Below are 20832 nucleotides of genomic sequence, written 5' to 3'. Positions count from 1 at the left end.
ATTAGTAATTAAATTCAGATAGATCACTCTTAAAGTCAGACTGTATAAACACAGTATGGTAACAGGGAGGTCTAGCCTCCTAAATAAACTTAAGGAAACAAGAATCAGGCAAGCAAGCAGATCTATAGCTACAATGCAAAACAACAACATCAAGATCTTATACTCAAAATACAATCTAGCTTGATCTTTCTTCGGCATTAGCAATTTGAATCCCTCCAAGACAAACAAAGACACATAACTGCTCATATTACAAATCTGCAAAAAACAATAGATATCAGGCATAAGAGTACAAGAAGTATTAGCAATAGCATTGCAGAAGCTCAGTAAGAGTCTTTAAGGTGTCAGAAAATACTGGTCTAAACCACAGTTAACTTGACATGGGAACTGTCTTTAAGAGTTCATTTAAAGGGCCATGGGATTTGGGGAATTTGGGAAAATAGGAAAATGTTTCAGGTCGGAGTCCAGAGAAAGATTCTGCTTAGAATCTGCAGAAAAAGGGCAGCAAAGGAGTTCAGCATGCGGGCTGCAAAGAAGTCCGAAGTCATCTGCGTGTTCTGTCCAGGGCAACTGATGAGTTATAATTCAAAATGTTAATTGTCAACTCCCCTTTGGGTACGTCGCCAATAGAAATCCATTGTATTTGTTTAAAAAAGTCTGCATGGTTGCACATGATATTAGGATGAAACATTGTAGGAAAGTCACACACTGAACACGGGAACATCGTCTCAGTCCCCCACTCACAGTTAAATACAACAGTCCATTGTTTGTCTACAGAATTCTCATGTGCTCATCTCTGGAATCCATTTCCAGACATGTATCCAATGATTGTTACAAGAAATGTATCTAATCAAACTATCAGTCAATGGGAACACCTGCAAAGAAAGCAAGTCAACATAAATATAGAAACGCAATGGGTTGTCATGGGACCAACATTCAGGCCTTTAATGTAAAGCAGCTCACTTAAGACATTAAATCTATAATGTGCATTTATTATGCGTGTGCACCTTTATACTTATACATAGATAATATTTATTTAGCACTTTAATCCACATTATGTAAATCATATAGCAAGCAATGAGATTACGTGACTGTAAGTATACTTGGGAACTACATTCAAAAGTACAAACTTATAACATTAATGCATACATTGATGAAATGTTATTTCTCAACCTATACTGACTTCCTACACATATCAGGATCATTTAGAGCCGTGAACGACATTTCTAGTAGTCATACGGAGGAAATTGCACACATTTATGTATCAAGGGTAAACTGAAATAAAGAAGATGGCTTAAAAGTGAACTACACATTACAAATGTCTCATGATTCAGTATAATATGCATTATTTGTATAAGTCCTTTCAGTTATACCAATCATATAAAACATGTCAGTTGCTTTATTAGCTAACTCTCTTATTTAAAGACATCTTTCATTAATAAAATAATACTAAGTTAGTCATCAAATGCATTTATCTCAACATTAGTGAAACATTCAATGTGAGAACTAAATTCCTAAGTAGAGATTCTCTGCATCGGCTGTATCAAGTGTAACATGTGTCAGAATCAAAGAGACACACAGGATTTGTATAAAGTTGCACGTTTATTTTATGCGTCAGGTATCAGTCGTATTTAGTTTCTTGTGACGTGCAAATAGTAGGTATCACTACACTGCACAAATATTATTCCATAGTTTATGGGTTCAGGCATTCTGTTTAAGCATTAATTTTGTTAGGTGGCTGCACTCTAGAAGTCCTATTTAATGTGCACACTTGTCAAAATTATGTTTGTAAATTCTTTATGTCCATTACTGTATACAGTAGTTCACTTTAATATGCTTAGGAAAAATGTACCGGAGTTAAGTTGAGAGTTCCACATTACAAGTCATAAACTACTTGGCCTTCAACCTATTCTGCAACATGAACTATATATGCTCAATTAAAGTCACCCTGAACTACTATTAGTAGTGTTGTAACAGTGACCTCATCTGGAAAGATAATATTTGTGGCCACCATATGTAAAATTGCACTGCCAGCAGTTATTTAAAAAATAGGAGGTTTTGCTAATTGGGAATGACCATACGTGGATAATACATAACAGCCATTGCTGACATGCCCTTGGCACTAAGGTAATAACATCTGTAATACAGTTCACCAACACTATTTGATTTATCACTCAAATATCAGCTTTTAATACATTTTGGAATTCCATCTATATTTCTCCAAACATCAGCTTATGAGTTCTGAAAATACACACATTTTCATCTTGAATACACACTCTAAATTTTGGTATACTTCTATCAATTTAACCAGGCAAAATCTTCTAATTTAGTAGGCTTGTCTGTACACAGGAGAGCTATTAACTGGTACTTGGAGAGCTACTAGTAACTCACAAGCTAGTCTTTGGAGAAGCCTGTTCTAATATATCAACAAGTAATGAACTTTCAGGTAGAAAGACATGTGTTCGTATTTTTTACATTAAAAAGTGTACAGTTTTTCTCTTACTTTACATAACTATTAACCACATAATGACTGGAAAAAAACATGTAAGTTATTAACATACAAAATGCATTGTGCACAGGAGTGTAAACAATAAGGCACAGGCACAAGCAAATAGTGACTGTTGTCCTAACAAAGATTCTAAACCAACACAAACATTAATCTTTAGCGATAATTTCATTTTGAAATATGACAGGGTATAGCATTCTCTTCCAGTGTCTTTAATGTGGTTAATATTAGAATCTGACAGAAATCAAATTAGCACTAATTCATTTTGTTAATATTTAAGCAACAAATAGTCATATAATCATAACCAATAAAGATGGATTGTATGTTCCCATCTGTGTGTTGTGATGGTCAGAAGGATTTTCATAAAACTGAATCTGGTAATGGTCCTAGTCACTTCCAGGTGCCTAATTATTTTTAAATGTGTTTGCATGTCCGCTCTTAAAATTATGAGTAAGTGATAGGAAAGAACATGTAATTCCCTTTCATCATAAGATTTTGACTACTAAATCTTTGCTTTTTTGCACATGAGAATTTGGGAAAATCAGTTTTAGACATTTAAACCTATCTTTAAATCCTAGGTTTGTACTTCCATTTAAGTATATTTGACCAATAGCCGTGCCAAACAACTACCAGGAGTCAACTATAACAGACTGTGTTCAAACTTCTACATATCCAATATTATTTTCTAATCATTGCCGATAAATGCCCTGTCCTTATCATAAAATGTCCAAATATGTGGCATAGATGAGAGAATATCAGAAGCATCAAGTAAGTCAAGAACTAATACCAAAAATGAATTATCTTCTGTGGCTACCAATTTACTGGACTTCTAACGCTATAATTTATTTGGCCATCCCCTCTGTGGCTTATACTCTCACCTAGTCTGAATTAAAATACAAAACAATTTTGTTTTACCCGAGGTGCCTAATAAATGTCCTCCTTCATGTGAAGCAACCATGTCAGATTCTTAAAAATTCAGATGCCCAAGTAATTGAAACAAAATCTATTCAAACTTGCTCAAATCTTCAACTCGTCATCAATCCTGTTCAGTGTAGTTTGAATCACCACAGCCATAATTTTTTAATTATGGACATTAATATAAAGCAGCAGCAATGACACAAATGAGTCGACTTACCCAAAGGTTTGACATATAGAGATTAGTTTTGTGCCATCTAGTTGTAGATGTAGGCAATTTATATCCAATGATGCATCCAGGAGATTGCCATTATTTATTACTACACAACTGCATGACTGGCAGGAAGGAAATGTAAGAGTTTTACCTTGAACCAACAACTAATGTTAGTTCAATTCATTGTTTCACCCAATATTCAGGTATGCTTGATAAGTGTTTAAGGGCCCTTTTCACCAAATCATTATTCATCAATTCTTTGGCAGAACCGTTTTGTATGTTGTCCACTGAATTTTAATATCTGACTATCCTGGAAGATTTTAATAGTAGCTTAATGGCTCATGTCATAACTCTGTTGCCCATGTTTTAGTTATTCAGCCAAGTAACAGGGAAACTTGGTTGGCCACTTCTTAGACTTCTTAGACTTCACTTTCCATTTAGCAAGATGGTTTTGAAACTCTCTTTAGTAAACAAATGATAGGATGCTGGAGCTATGTTTCATCTGCATCAGCAGCTGAACTCTAGGGACATTAGAGCAACAAACAGGTGACCTTACATTGAAGAGGATAACTAGATCATGAACAGTTTGTTTTGTTTTAAGCATTTCTCCACCCAATCCCATGGAATGCGAATCTTGTTCTGATCAGCTCGCTGGCGGCAGCAGAGTTAATCGATATTTACTGTTTCCACTACATGAAAGCATATTAAACAAGAAGTTGTAGCTATGAAATAGTCTCCCTGTGCTTATTGTTTTAAAATTATAATGAATGTTCACTTAGAGCATAGATGTCATAACACATTGATTCAGAGGAGATGAGCATTTTTGTTCACAGTGAAAAGCTTCACAATCACCTTATCAGGATAGAGAAAATGTGTTATTTCATGAACCAAAATAAAATAAATGCTTCTAATCTCCTCAAAAGGTGTTTCAAGAATTCTAGAGGAAATGTGAGTGTCTCCATTTTGACCCTTTATAAGCTAATAGCACAATTGTTCAAAAACAAAAGAGAATTCGCAAGTAGGTTAGTCATTGAATTAAAGTTGATTCCACTTGACAGTGATGCTATACTATTTACAGTGCTTCAAAAGCCCAGATGCTTGGGACTGGGATGTCAACATTTAATAAAAGTAACCAACTCTGGGCCTCGTCTAGACTGCTTTATTCCTAACTCTGTCCAACATGCTGCTTTTTAAAATCAAAAGTTCTTTTTTAACAAAGGGTATCACACTTTGTGTATCTACAAGGTATTAGCTATTCTAACCCACTATAGTTATGATACTAAAACCCTTTTGATATTTACATTTTAAGGGGTTTCTAACAGCGCCTTAAAGACTGTAACTGCTACTCTGCTCCTGAAGAGGCCTAGCATAAATACAACAGATTTGTCCAGCTGTTGAATTCATTCCGACTCACTATTTATCTCTTGTTATAGCTAGTTATCAATTTAAGCCACAAAGTGAAGCAAATGAAACCTTAACTCATGTCTACGATCAGTTCAGCTTACACAAGAATATAATGCCCATGATCACCACTAGCATGTTCTACAGTGGAACCTTGATGGAAATGTGTTTGAACGTTGATTATAATAGATCTACTGATAATAATTGCTCCATTGTCCATGCACCCCATCTTAAATGAGTCTATCTGACTGTGATCCTTGGAAGGGTATAAATTGGATTAATTGTTTGTTTTCAGATTATTACACCTCTATTTTAATTACAGAGGCAGCCATCATTGTGGGGAGTCTCTTGGGGCTCTCCCATCTTTGCATTCTTTTCTTAACATGTAACAAGGGGCACTTCTTGAGCTGATATGTTCCCTTTGTAAAACCTTTAACTAGGTGGATGGTGTCCAGCTTCTGTTTATGCTACCTTCACGTGCATCTAAAAATGCCAGTTTAACAGCATCCTTTCAAGTCGTGGATTAGCGGGTGTGCACGCATCTGAAAATAGACACATCTAAAATTGAGAACCCAATGAAGCTCATGTATAAGAGAAACTGCTTGATCCATTCTGAAACTCGTATAAGTGAGTGCCATATCATGATAAATCAGAGAGGTTCATTATATATCTATTACTTGAGAACATGCAGGCACACTATAGATTTAGCAGCCTAGCCTCCTGTGGTGTCTCCAAACATGATTTATGATATGGTAATTTCTAATTTGGCAACAAAAACAGAAATATGTGTTTGCATTGGACCGCAATATTTTTTTTTTTGTTTCCACAAGGACAATTTTTCCATGGTGTTGACTTTGAGGTGTTTGACCTGCATCAAACCTCCAACCCACAGAAACCTGATGCTACAATGATTGTGAAGAAGCACAAGCTTACAGTTACAAGGTAAATCAAATCCTCTATTATTTTTCTCACAGGGTCAAAGAGCTTCCTTTTGAATGGTTATCTCAGATTTTCATAGCATGCAAATGTTTTTACCTCTTGGTTACTTGAGCATGCATCAGAGCTGGTTTTCTATCAATGAATGAGATACTTTAAAAATATATTTAATAATTTTTCAAATGAGGGGTCATTTTGTTGTTTGAGTGAGCTCACTGTCTAAAGGTTGTATATTAGTGACTGCAATAATGAATGTCTGATCTTTGGGAACATATTGCAATGCTGTTGGAATTAACACTGTGTGAAAGGCTATCATATACTTTACCTTCTATCACTTGCATGCCTCTGATTTTTGACATGGTGAATAGTAAGCATTGTAGTAAGCTCATCATCCTCAGGATTATTGACAGAAATGTTTTCTCAACATTGGCCATCACAATATGCAGTGCTGATATCTAGAGAGCCCAATAGGGATGGTAGTTCATTCAACAATTTAGAGTACCATCTGCAAACCTGTATGGAGATATTTAATGAATCATAAAATGTATTTTGCGTGTCTCTTGATTTTATGGATTTTTCTATTTATTGTCCACCTCTCTCACACCTAATACCTCGTCAGAAACGGCCACCAAGTGCTTGAGCACTTTAAAAACATTCCCTTACTGAGAATCATATGCACTAATTACTTTTAGCAAATCACAGTCAACACAAGGACAACGTCAGCGACATTGGCTAGAATGGTGATACCTAAACTGGCAGTGACTGACAGTTTAGTGAGGATGGAAGCAGATGAGCATTATAAAATAGGCTGTGAAATCCATGTTTTTATAAACGACATTCAGCCCAAAGTCACCTTTGACCAACACAAAGCCGGTTCCACCCATAGGACACCACGTCCACCAAGTAGATAGGTATTCTAGGGCACGATATACAAAGATACAGGTTGCACCTAGTGGTTGCAGTTTGTGCACTGACTTTTCATGACCTGCTTTAATTTTTTGATACGGCCTACGTACCAATAGTCCAAAAGTCACAAAATCTCCTGTCTCATGGGGTTGCAGAATTACTTGACTAATGAATATTGGGTGAAAGTCAACATTTTTATTTGAAATATCTTGTAACCTGAATATCATGTCAAAAATGTTGCCACTATAAAAATATTGTGGACCAGAATATCAAAGTTAAGTACATCATTTAGTTGTAGTAAATGTTTATTCTTTACATTAATGTACTATACACTAATTGTAGCTGAGAGTATCATTAATCTATTTGTTTTAATTCTTTGAACTATAGTTTGCAATTTTTAATGGAAAATCTAGAGTGCTTTACTTAAGTTTTAGGTACCTCTCTGGCAGTAGTGACAATTGAAGTGTAGGTTGTGAATAGCTATAAACTTACTCATTTGCGGGTGGGTTGATGTCCCTCATTAAACCCCTCTCGAGTCCCTCCTTATTCCACCCTATTCCCCTTCCCGTTAGTGGTATTTCCCATTTTCCAGCCACTCCAATGTGCCATACCTACATTTACAACTAAACTGTATATCAACATGTATGAACACCGCAGTTGGGGCTGACATTTCTGCAGGCTGAAACTCTGTACATAGGTTTGTGAATAGCATGTTGTAGTATGTTTTGTTGCAATACAGTACGTACTTCAAAATGCAGTTCTTTAAGAGTTCCCAAAGTGTTTACGATAAAGCCTTATTGTGCAATTCCAACAGTTTGGTAACCAACTTAGCTGCCCTTTGGACACTTCCAACTGTTTTGTCTATACAGCCTTTTCACTTAAAACGTTTTTCTGCATCCAGCCTGATCAGTTAATATGATATGATGTATTATTCACACATTTTGTTTTTATTTCCTATACATAAATTGTGCATGAATGATGCATTTTGCATTGAATAACTATTGCTTTTGAAAGATATCTGAGTGAACCATTGTTCTGTATTATAGCCAATTGTGTTGTACAACAAGTTTTATGTACCAGGTCATGGAAGGGTTCTCAATTGACACCTTTACTCAAGTAATGAGCAAGGGCTAATACCTAAAGGTTTTCTACTCATCTTGTAGATATGATGGTCACTAGTTTAATTGAATGGCTTTTGCTAAAACACTGTAGCCACTCCAACACCCTCACCAATTTTCTGTACTCAGGCATGCCATCCTTTTAGTCATACCAGTGCTTTATGACCTCCTGGTGGGCCTCCAGTCTCCTCTGTGCTTTGTACATGTACTCTGCCATGGGAGATCTCAGGCCTAGTACATAATACAACACATTTTCGTTGGCATCCTTGAGAGACTTTTCCCAAGACCCTTTCACCAGGTACAATAGCCTTCTTACAGGGTGCCCAAACCGCATTTCAAAGGGGCTAAAGCAACCCATTTTGTGGGGCCTTCCTGTAGGCAAACAGTAGGCATGGAAGGAAAACGTTCCATCTCCTCTTGAATTTGTCAGACAAACCATTGATCATGCCCTTCATGGTGTTATTGAACCTTTTGATCAGACCATTAGTCTGGAGATGATATGGGGTGGTGAACTTGTGGGTAACACCACTTTCTTCCCACATTGCCTTCAGATAGCTAGATGTGAAATGCGTGTCCCTCACTGAAACCACCTCCTTTAGGAAACCCATTCTGGTGAACACACTTTAATAGGGCCCTAGCCACCACAGGAGCAGTGACTGTTCTGAGGGGTATTTCTTCAGGGTATCTTGTGGCAAGGTCCACTACCACCAAGGTATACTTGTTCCCTGATGCAGTTGGTGGTTCTAGGGAACCAACAATGGCCATCGCCACCCTCTCCAAGGCAGTCCAAAACGCTGTCAGTGGTATCAAGGGAGACTCTGACTTGCCGTCTGTCTTGCCACTGGCCTGACAGGTGGCAAAGGGGCTGCAAAAACTCTTCACTTTAGCAGACATGTAGGGCCATTAGAAATGGTTTACCAACCTGTTCCAAGTCTAATTCTACCCCAAATGAACTGCTATGGGGATGTCATGACTTAAGGTGAGCAGGAATTCTCTGTACGTTCTGGAGACTTCCAATATCTCTATCATGTATGGCAGGGGGTACTTTATCACATATAAGACATGGTCACAACATCACCTTTCCCACAAACCACTGACAACCCTGGTGCATAGAACTTTCATATGAAAAAGAGCACGTCTGAAACATTAATAATTAAAATAGAACCTTAAGTGCAAAATTAAGACACACAAAAAATATGTTAGATAGGTGTTGCAAAATGATATCAGAAGCAGTTCAATTCAAGTCAGTTTTTTTAAAAAAAGCTGAAGTAGCTCAGAATTTGTAGAAACTTGCAGAAAGACATCTTTATGTTTTGGTGGCATATGGTTTATTAGTAGGGGTAAGCAGGTACCTTCCACTAGTAAGAAGGCCACAATCACAATATAAGGCCTAGTCAAGGTCTCAATAAAGTTTTCCCTTGCTCAACCCTTGGTAGCTGAGGCAGTCTTCACTTGGGAGACGGGTGTGTAAAGCATATAAAAACATCCATACATTAAATAAATAAGATATAACACACAATAAAAATTGATGAAAACAACACAAACATCACAAAAATCCAATGTAGGAAACCAGAGATATGAATTTTCAAAGAATAAATACTCTCTTATGCCTCAAAGCCAAAAGCGCCACTTTGGGACATCTGGTCGTACTACACTTAGCAGTAGGGCCCGGTCAAATTGTCACATTTTGACTGAGTCACTTTTTTGAAGATTTTTCTCTCAACATCGAGCGTGGCTCGTCCTCAAGCAGGGTTTCAAGTTGACCGCAGCGGATTGGTTCAGCCCGAGGCCTTAGTAAAATCTTGGAAGTCTTTAGCTCCAGAGCTTACAGTGGGACAAACCTGAAATCCATCACATGTCATGGTTCGACGTCAGTGGCTTGACTCTCGTCGAAAAATTAGTCACCTTTTGGAAAATTTTACCAAAAATTCTCCAATCTTCTCCAAACTTTCAGAAAGGCATTTTGGGGTCCACAACACTAATACAAGGTTCCAGAAGCTCTGAGTTGCTCTTTGGGATGTTGGGACTTTGTCTCCCACAATGAATGTAGCCAAATCCTTTAAAGTCCAGCTGGAGATGATACAGGTGGAGCTCTTTTAAACTGCTGCTTTCAGGGAGTCCATTCCTTCTCTTATTAAATCAAGGCAAAGTCCTTAGGACTTTAATTCCCAAAGTGTGCTGCAGGTGCAATAATTCAGAGTGTAGTCCTCTTGGTGTAGTCTAGGGTTCCAGCAGAGCAGTCCTTCTCTTTCTTTTAGTTTCAGGGTGGGATCTGAGTTGTTGGGTAGCTCTCCTACATTTATCTAGTGGTCCTGGGCAACAAGCAGGGGGCCACCTCTGACCAATGAGTCACAAGGTGACACCCAGAAGTATGTCCACTTCCTCCAAAGTGTGGCATATTCTTGTCCCAGAAAGCACTATTTCTTTACAATCCAAAGTGAAGAAACTCTGTCCTGGAGATTAAGATCTAGTTAATCCAACCTACTGGTGTGTCTAAGTATCCCTAACACTCCCCTTCCAGCCCCTCTGCTAATTTAATAACTGGGGCTCCTGTCTGGCTGGTGGTGCAGCACGTGTGAATGAGCTTGTGACCTGTCCTAACAATTATTTCCCTATTTGAAGACCAGTTTGGCAACCCAGCCCCCTTCCTACCCTTTGCTCTGAAGCTACAGTTCTCCTCCCACCAGATGTCATTTGTCTCAACGCAGGCCACTTGATGCCTCATCAGGGCAATTTGGCTCAGCCTGCCAAAGGCTGGCCAATCAGGAGAGGAAGTTGATTGATTTATTCTAATTCTCATGTTAAGTCTTTGAACTATATTGTAATTGACTCCTGTCAATATTTATACTTTAATAAAGTATTCTCATGTTAACTTATGGCGCCAATATGCTACAATGGGATAAAACGAAATTGGAAGTTTTTTCCCTCGCCAGGGCATAAAAACATCTTTTATAATGTCCTTGCATATAGTTACAAGGCACCACAACCTACATCTGGGGCACCTAAGGGAGACTTTATGCACCCGACGGTGCTGTACATCTACCGTTAAGCAGGTACCACTGTTGGTTGTATCGTTTCCTTTATGTCCCTTAATACACTTGATCACATTGCAGTAGTGTTGTGTTATGGTCCTGAAGAAAGCCATGGTCATCTTCTTGAGACGTTAGTTGGCTGAAACATGTAGACCCAAACTTAGAGTGCGTGTTTCTTATCTTTTGGTGTACACGTTTCACTCTATCATTTCTGCTTTTTTAATGTTGATATCACTGGATATTCAATAAAGCATTTTTTCCAGTGTTAATCAATTTTAACATCACACTTTCACACACTGCACCTTATTTCACTACACTATAGGCAGCTTCCTCCTATTTTGGGAGTGATTCCCTCCTAGTTGTATTAGCTTAAACATCCTTGAGCTCCTCCTTCTTATAGTAACCTAAGGAGTTGTAGCTCTTTAACCGCACCAGGTGCGGTTAAGGGAGGTCCCAGATGATGAAGCATGCCACCTCGGTGCGTGATGGGACTCGGTCCTTCTTGAAGGATTCCCTTATTTAGAGTTGTAGCTGGTTTCTTTGCACATAAAATTTTGTGTTTAGGTAGACCTATATAGACCCACGGACTCTGTTGTTGTCTGAGACTTTATGGATAACTTATATGTAAGCATAAGGTAGTTAGAGACTTTGGAAAAATCTTTAATTCCAAAGTCGAATTTGCTTTTAAAAGCAGCCTGCAAAGCAGGGCTGGCTTTAAAATGACAGAAAGCACCACCGCAGTGCACACTTAAGTTCATTAAATCTGCTAGGCATCTAAACCTACATGCGCAACCATATACTACGGAGTTACAGGTAGGTTGTCAGTACCAACTATAATTATACCTAATTATCATGTACTTTTAATCAGAGCACGGCCCCTGGGTCTCTTTAGCAGAGCCCAGGATATAAACAGAGCCAGACAACCAGCATCTATTAGACCAAATGGGGGCAAAAAGTATGGGGGGGACAATGTAAACAGGTCCTGGTTTCTCACAGTGTGTTTTCAGTTTGTGCATCTAATGATATCGCTCAACATACTCCCACTACAAGAAGAAAGATGTACAGCTAAGTCAAGCCAGACCTATTGATTAGGGAAAGCTTGTTAAATTCCTGTCTCTCCACACTCCCTGCCTTTTAATCCACCGTCACTTACTGAACTGTACCCCAACTGCTGTCTCGGGTCCCTCTTATTCACTCGTCCCCTGTGTCACCATATTTACATCTCGCTCCTACCTCTGCCCCACGCTGTGATACTATGTAACTTGTTTGTGTGCTCCACTGATCTATTTCTCATTGTTCTTGTTCTTCTTTTGTCATCTCCCTTGTTTTATCTTCGTGCCTAAACCTTCCACCGTTTTGTGTCCTTTGTGCTCACTTTTTTTCATTTTCCTATATCTCCATTTCCGGTCTGTGTATAGTTATACTCTCTTCTTCAGTTGGTTGTGCATGTGACAAGTGCAACCAAAGTCAAAACCATAAAGTATCGCAAGTCTTAATGAAACATGTGTGCGGCCAAAGTTAAGTGTCAAGTGCTAAAAAGGAAGTAAATCATTGAAGAATGGGGAACAAAGCTACTTGTAATGCAGAATGATATGCATTTCCTAACTCAATAATGATGCTTTTTCCAGTTAACAAAGTATGCCAACCCTAGCCTGCCTCGAAGATTCTATCCACTACAAAATACCATGCAGTCCGAGCTTTGGCCTGGAGACCCTGGGAAGATGTTTTGACAAATTACTATAGATCTGTAATGTGTAGCATATATTTCCTGCTTGTTTTAAGTTGGACGTATACTCTGATGCACCATTCAATACTAATACACTGTGTGTAACATTTGTTTCAGGGGCTGGCAGAAAGAGTACCAAAACAACCCCAAAGTTGGCGACATCGTCCCCTGCTGGTTTGTTCATTTCAATGGTACGGGGCTGATTGACGGAGTGCACACTGACTACATAGTTCCCTCCCTGTTTAGCAGCATCTAAATCAACCAGGATGTCATGATTGTGTTGCCATTTTGACATAAAAAGGATGCCTTTAAAAAAACCCTGTCTCTCCTTTAGACTTCTAAGTCATGTTTTTGAGAACGTGTTCTGTCGGGCAAAATAAACATTACATTTGAACACTCAAATCATGTCTTAAAAACAATTGCTTTTTATTGTGTCAAAATGATAGATTGATTTGTAAAGTGCCTATTAAATCTTGAAAAACAATTTCATCATTGCAGCCCTCTTTAAGAGTTGACCGGATGTATGGCAGGAAGATTCCTGGAGCATAATTAACAATCTGTCTGATATCTCTCCATCAAAGTCCGGGCATTTGGAGATAATGCCCATAGAATGGAGAATAACCAGGTGGTCCTGGAACTACTGAGCCTGTCTCTGTTGGTTGTACCCATTTTAGAGGACACATCTGCTCTGAACAAGTGGTGCATCTAAGCAGGGGTTATCAAGGCAGGTTGTGGGGCAAGGACAAGAGGTGGACAATACAGTCTACAGAAATGCTTGTGATAATGTTATATGCTTCCTCAAGGTGTTGCTGCAGGGGACGGGACTGGCCTTGGCCACCAGGCCCAGTTACAGGCTACCTCAAGGTTTACTGGCTACAAATCTGCACTGGATTGATCTCCGCTCTTTGTTCTTCAACCTGTTAATCCCAAATGTGAGAACACCAGCAACTCATATCCAGATAGATAATTATTAGCCCCCCATACTGCTCCAACAGATTCATAATGAGGGTCTTCGTAATTTCCTAAGTCATTCGAGATCAATATTTCAGGTATGTACAGTGTAGGAAAATATTAACAATAGAAAGAAGCCTGGATGAAGATGAATGATCCATAGGGGCATCAAACGACTATGTATTATTCATTTTGATCAGACTAATCCACCAAGTTGTCTAGCCACACTCATTGATATAAATCAGAGGTTCACAAAATTGTGCTAAATAAAAGCAGTTCTCAAACACACCTTTATCTGCATGCTGATGAATTGTATTGCCCTCTGGTGGGCCTCACAGGTAAGTTTTTCTTCCAAAGCATGTCCTCATTTCAAGACAAAGTGGAAAACATTAATCATGGCAGTCCTGCCATGGAGGACTGCGCCAACATCAGAATGAAGCATGGAACAGGCTTGGAATTTTACAAATTTGTGAGTGGCACAGTTGTATTGTTGTTAATCAAACTCAATCAATCAATCAATCAAGCATTTATATAGCGCAAACTGAGCAAGTTGCTTTCTGAGTCCCACTGGAGGGCTTGAAATATGGATAAAAAAGTACAATGCAGAACCCACTGAAGGGATAGAATTGGATGAAACACACTACAGATTCCAGCATGCTTCGGGAGTAAAACTCACCTGCGACGCCCACCTGAGAATTCATCAGCATGCAGATAAAGGTGTGTTTGAGATCGTCTGCAAGGTTTCAGAACTGCCTGTGATTAAGGAGCTGGGGGCTCCGAAACGCGCCAGGCATAGGAACTGATCGGAAATGCAAAATGCTGGTTTCCCTCGAAAAAAAGAATTCAGAGAATTAACTGCTGCTGAGTGTGTCCTTATGTGCACTCGAGAATTCTAGGACTCTAGACTCGAACACCGAAGGGAAACTTCAATCCAAGTGCCAAACAGTAGACAAAAATCCACTAATGGCAAACCCATTGATTGCAAAAAAATGCAATCTAATGACCATGCCTAACAGCGGCTCACCTAAATATCGGAGAACAGCTACTGCCTTTTAAATTAATGTCATAATCTGCAAAATATCGGACAAGTGCCCAAATTTCCTTGTACGCATAATGCTGCTGATTTCAAAAGGGCCAATAAGTGCAGTGAGTAGTGAGTGAACAAGTTACGTTACAGGGAAAAGGCATGGAAGGGACAGTAAATGCTCTAATGTTGACCAATGTGAGTTGTTAGCTCTTCGCTGCTATTCATTCCATGCGGTGTTTTGGTATCCAACTCCATTATGTATCTAGATTTGAGGGTGCATAGCATTTTTTCTCTGTCACCCCCTCTAATGTGTTTGGCAATACAATCAATCCCAAAAGCTTTCAGGTGCATGTTATTACTAGCATGTGATGTGTGATAGTGACGAGCTTCTGGATAGTTGAAAGCGTTATTGTAAATAGCTTGCATTTGTTGTAAGATCCTCATATTAAGTGGGAGTTTTGTACTACCCACATATCTTTGCCCACATGGGCATTCCAAAATGTATACAGCAATTTCCGTGGTGCAGGTAACATATTTGTGAATGTGTTATGTTCTTCCATTCCTCATGATATAGCTTCTGCAGACCTGACTGTTTTTACACGCTTTACATGAATTGCAAGGAAAGAAACCTCCCCGTTGTGTGCCCAACCAGCTAGTTGCTATTGTGGGCTCCTGAAAACTATGTACCAGATGATCCCTCAGCGATCGTGGTCGCCTATAGGTGATTCTGGGGGGCATTTCCTAGCAAACTGCCAATTACTGGATCAGCTGTTAGAAGCTCCAGTTTTTTAAAGGTTTTCTTAAGATTAAAAGATCGTCTATTGTTGGTGATGAGTAGTCTAGGTTTTTTATCACTTGTTCTCTCCCTGCCTGAATCTTTGTTTTTAAAGAGGACATCTGTCTGTTTTGCTCCCTCCAGTTTTTAACTGGCTTGTGTTAGTATCTTTTGAGAGTAACCTTGTTTGGTAAAACGTTGTTTCAAATTATCCTGTTCTGTTTTGAAAATGTCATGCCTGATACAATTACAGCGTGCCCTAAGGAATTCCCCATAGGGTATGCTGTGAATCAGTGGGGCAGGATGATGACTGGACACATGCAAAATGCTATTGCCGTCTGTATCTTTTAAAAAAAGAGATATAGTTAATTCATCATTGTCAATGTGTATTTCTACATCTAAGAATTCACAGTGAGTTCTACTTGTAGTGTATGTGAAACTTAAGTTTAAGTCATTACTTTACAACACCCCAATGAATTCCCTGGCCAGACTCTCCTCACCATCCCAGATCAAGAACAAATTGTCTATGTATCTAATCCAACATAGTACATGCTCGATATGTTTTTAATTGTGATCTGTCCAGGCCACGGGCTCTGACAGTAGATTTATTGCGCTCCTGCGCCGAGAACAGCTTGGTGGCCCCTCCTTCCAACAGTGGCAGTCTGGGAGATGAAATTACCCCTGAGGGCAGGTTGCTCTTGAGTCCCGTGCTGCAGGGCACAGCCCAGTGATTCATGGTGCTCCAGTGCAGAGAACAGCTTGGTGGGGAGAGTCTGGGAGATGAAGTCTCCCCTGAGGGCAGGTCTCTAGTGGGTCCTGCGCTGTGGAGCACAGCCTGTACATTTATGGCGCTCCTGCACCGAGAACAGCTTGGCGGCCCTACCTTCCAGCAGGGTTAGCCTGGGTGATGAAGTCTTCCCTGAGGGTAGGTTGCTCATAGGTCCCACGCTGCAGGTCACTGCCCATGGATTTATGGTACTCCTGCGAGGAGAACAGCTTGGCAGCTCCTCCTTCCAGCATCAGCAGTCTGGGAGATGAAGTCTCCCATGAAGGCAGGTTGCTCATCGGTCCCGTGCTGCGGTGCACAGCCTGTAGATTTATGGTGCTCAATCACCGAGAACAGCTTGGCGGCCCCCCCTTCAAGCCATGGCAGTCTTGCAGATGAAGTCTCCCCTGAGGGCAGGTTGCTCTTCGGTATATATTAGAGCAGCTGAATTCCATGCAACTAACACAATTCATATTTTTGCACATGCTTCTTGGAGTGTTGGAATGCCCGCTATTGTTTCAGCATTGGCCAGATCTGGGGGAGAAATATGTATATTTATATATGTAGGAAGGTAGGATCGTGTTATGCTGGTTATTGACTGATCTGACTGGGATCCTAGTAATCAGGACCCCAGTCTATCTGTTTTATCCCTAAATGGTTGTGTTCAGTACTTAGGTATATCCCTGATTGGATACTGGGGTACCCTTATAAGTCCCTAGTATATGGTACCCATGTACCCAGGGCATAGGTACCCCAGAGGTCTCCCATGGGCTAAAGCATGCATTATGCCACCCATGAGATACCATGCAAAATGGAGCGACAGGCCTGCCATTGGAGCCTGTCTAAGTTGGTGCATACACCACTTACTAAATATATAGGTTTACTATATCATTAGGTCATTGCACTTAAAACATATAAGTCACCCCTATAGCAGGTCTTTACAATCCTGAGGGCAGGGTGCTTGGCTCTAAGTGAGAGGGTGCCCCTGCATGAGCAGGACACCCCTGCAGCCTACGGAATCCATTCTCCTGGATTGTCAGTGAAGCAGCCATATACTATATAGAGGGGCACTGCGTAATTACACGATGACCATCTCGAAAATGACTGCAACGAATCCTATCATGTTTGGTATCAAACATGTTGGGATCATACCCCCACATCAGAAACCGTGTGGTAGGTATGATTCCAAGCACTGGAAGAGTCCTCCGTTAGGCTCTCAGTGTTCCCGGTACCAGCCTTCTAGTCCCAGACAGCACAAAATGGTTGCTGCCCACTAGAGACACATTTCTGCCCTACAGCTGCTGAGCCAGGCTCGAGCAGGGGAAGATGGAACAATAGGCATCCTGTCACAGGCATCCTGTCACAGGGAGGTTTGACCACTTCCCAGACAGGATTTAGTGTATTAGGGCTTGGTGGGTGCGCTTGCCAGCACCTGAAAGTCTGCATGAGGGGCACATTTGGTCTTCCTGTGCGTAGTTCAAACCAGTCCTGAGAGCAGTTGGCTCCCGCTCTGGTGCAAAACTGGACAAAGGACATGGGAGTAACCTTCCCCCTGTCCAGACAATCCCCTGGGAGGGTCCCCTGAATCTTCCCAACCTTTCCCTTAGGGTACTTAAGGGCTTACCTGGGTGTAGGTCCTGAGATTTGTCGTGAGATAAGATTAAGAACTGAAAACACTGCACTTCTACTGCCTGGGCACTCTGGACTATGCTGGACTTCGTTTGGGCCTGACTTTGTCTCCCTTCCAGTCTGCTGCATCGTCTGTGACTGTGCATCATACAGGAACCTTCCAAGGCCAGTGAAGCATCAAGGACAACCAAAATAATCTCCCTTGGAGTGAAGGAGTCACTCCCCTGCATTCACAGGCACCGCAACTAAGTCGACCGGTCTGCAGATTCCGAGCTCCGCCGGACTCCGTGGGCTATGCAACACAGGTGATAGTTTTCCTCACTCCCGAGGCCTGCTCTACCCTTTTACCAAGTTTAAGGCCAGTAGTCCTTGTGGGGGTTGCAATAACCGAACCCCTGGATACTGCCCGCTTCCCCTTTGCAGTTGCAAATGCTTGTTGACATCTTTGCAAGAAGATCCTTGGGCTCCAAGGAGCCCCAACTTGAGCACCTCCAGTGACCAGAATCTTTGGTCACACAGCATTGTGTGCATCACGGCTTGTCTCGTTTGGTGAGCTGCCTGAGGTCCTCTCGCGACTCCAGTGCCTTTGGCCTTTGGGTCTAATTGAGGGTCACCTTTGTTTTCCTTGTGATCCCCTAATTGCTCGGGGCCTGCCCTGACTCCCCTGCTTGTGGTGAGTCTCCTGGACCTTGCTGGGCCCAACCGTGCACCTTCTTAACTTCCCGCATGGGTTGCATAAGCAAAAGTTTGTTGGTGCTTCTGCCGGACACCGACCCCTCAGCACTCCACAGCCTTAATGAGACAACTTGTATCCGGGTCCTGGTCATCCTCAGCATTGCCTGGTCCTCGCAGCTGCAGAGTCAAGGTCACCATCCTCCTTCCTGAAGCACCCGACATCGGAGGGCATCCGTCTTCCAGGTCTCCTGGTCACCCCTGAGTGACAGAGACACTGTCCCCTCTGCTTTCAGGTACTCCTCTTCAGGAATCCGTGTTTGGATTCCTCTGGACACTTTCTCCTCTTCCAGCAGCGGCACTTTCCTGAAGTCTTCATTTGGGTTCAACAACGGTTTCCGACGCCACTTCACCCCTATGCACCCAGCTTCCCTGGGATATGTAACTTGGGTACCACGGTATCCATGGTTGAGGTAGCTCTCCATCCTTCTGTCTTCCACGAGGTTTCTTGGAAAGGGTCCCTAATCTTTAAAAATCCAACCACAACTTGCACATAGACTTGTACAGAGCACACGGTCGTATATATATATATATATATTACGGGTGGGCGACGAATTCTGAATCGCTCGCGGACCTTTATGAAATTTCGGCATTTTCGCGGAACGCAAAAATGTCGTCGAAACTTCCACGATCCGCGATTCCTTCCCATTTCTACCGTCAACAATTTGCTGTAATCCTTGATGGAGCTCTGTACACCCATGAGTTTCTCAAGCTCAATCCCCGTGTAGTTCCTGAGACCAGGAGGTTCTGTCTCCTCATCTGCTGCATTGATTGGTCTCTGTCTCTTTATAATATAAACAAGAGGCATGTGAACTGCATGGAAACCCCGCCCGTTTGGCCCCAGCCCACACACCAGCGGTGTGCAATGTCTTCCCGCCCTTTCCCCCTCTATGATGGACAGCTCACTCGAGGGACCCCAGCGCCCGTTGGCGTGGTGGCAACATTACAGACACACATGGTCGCTTCAGACAACTCTTCTGGCCCTTTACGCAGCTGTAGTGTAGGAAAAGCACTATACATTTACCCAACGAGGTAGCACTTACTGATTAGCCAGTAGAAAGTACTCCAGTTGAGTAGAGGTATTGCACAAAACGGTGGCATCTTCTTGGGTAAATATGCAGGGCAGGATTCATTCTGGCACGATGCTCCTGTCACTAAACCTCAACAGGAAGCACTTACAGATATAAATAAAGCAGGTGCCCGAGTTGAAGAAGCTCAAATTCAGTAACGCATTAATCAGCACAAAACATTCGTGAGCACGGTCGAGGCTAGGCAGGTGTGCTGTCTCCCCATATCTACCGTCAACAATTTGCTGTAATCCTTGATGGAGCTCTGTCCATCCATGAGTTTCTCGAGCGCAATCCCCGTGTAGTTCCTGACACCAGGAGGTTCTGTCTCCTCATCTGCTGCTCTGATCGGTCTCTGGCCCTTTATAAACAAGAGGCATGTGAACTGCATGGAAGCCCCGCCCATTTGGCCCTGGCCCACACACCAGCGGTGTGCAACGACTTCCGGCCCTTTCCCCCACTATGATGGACAGCTCACTCGAGGGACCCCGGCGCCCGTCAGCGCGGTGGCAACGTTACAGACACACATGGTCGCTGTAGACAACTCTTCTGGCCCTTTACGCAGCTGTAGTATTGGAAAAGCACTATACATTTACCCAACGAGGTAGCACTTACTGATTAGCCAGTAGAAAGTACTCCGGTTGAGTAGAGGTATTGCACAAAACTGTGGCATCTTCTTGGGTAAATATGCAGGGCAGTATTCATTCTGGCACGATGCTCCTGTCACAAAAATTAAACCTCAACAGGAAGCACTTACAGATATAAATAAAGCAGGGGCCCGAGTTGAAGCTCAAATTCAGTAACGCATTAATCAGCCCAAAATCTCCGCGAGCACACGGAATTTCGCGTGTTCGCAGAGAAATTTTGCCGTTTTGCGAAATTTTGCGAAAGGCAATTTCGCAGATTCCACCCATCCCTAATACATATATATTTATATATATTTATTCACTGAAAAAACCATAGGTTTCAGGCATGTTATAGTATTTAAAAAAACTTAGAAATTCACTGAAAAAAACATAGGTTTTAGGGAAAATTATAGTTAGATGGACATTTCACTGGTACAAAACCACAGAAACTCCCCCGTTATAGTTAGTTCAGCTAACTATAACTCATGCCTCTGCAATGCACTGCTGA

General features: G+C 41.4%; 1 protein-coding gene across 2 annotated transcripts in view; it reads left to right on the top strand.

Moving 5' to 3' along the window:
* The window catches only part of LOC146797515 (inter-alpha-trypsin inhibitor heavy chain H3-like), a 575472-nt gene extending 562319 nt beyond the window's left edge, over positions 1 to 13153 (top strand). For both annotated transcript variants that reach the window (XM_085624529.1, XM_085624530.1), the window contains 2 exons: positions 5864 to 5975; positions 12869 to 13153. In XM_085624529.1, coding sequence (XP_085480655.1) covers positions 5864 to 5975; positions 12869 to 13007 — 251 coding nt within the window. In that variant the 3' untranslated portion in view covers positions 13008 to 13153. The remainder of the gene's footprint in view (positions 1 to 5863; positions 5976 to 12868) is intronic.
* Positions 13154 to 20832: the final 7679 nt, after the last annotated feature.

This window comes from Triturus cristatus, chromosome 9 (assembly GCF_964204655.1).
Source record: "Triturus cristatus chromosome 9, aTriCri1.1, whole genome shotgun sequence".
Classification (NCBI taxonomy): Eukaryota; Metazoa; Chordata; class Amphibia; order Caudata; family Salamandridae; genus Triturus; species Triturus cristatus.
The sequence above is the reverse complement of the archived record's forward strand: the minus strand, read 5'-3'. Positions and strand labels throughout refer to the sequence as shown.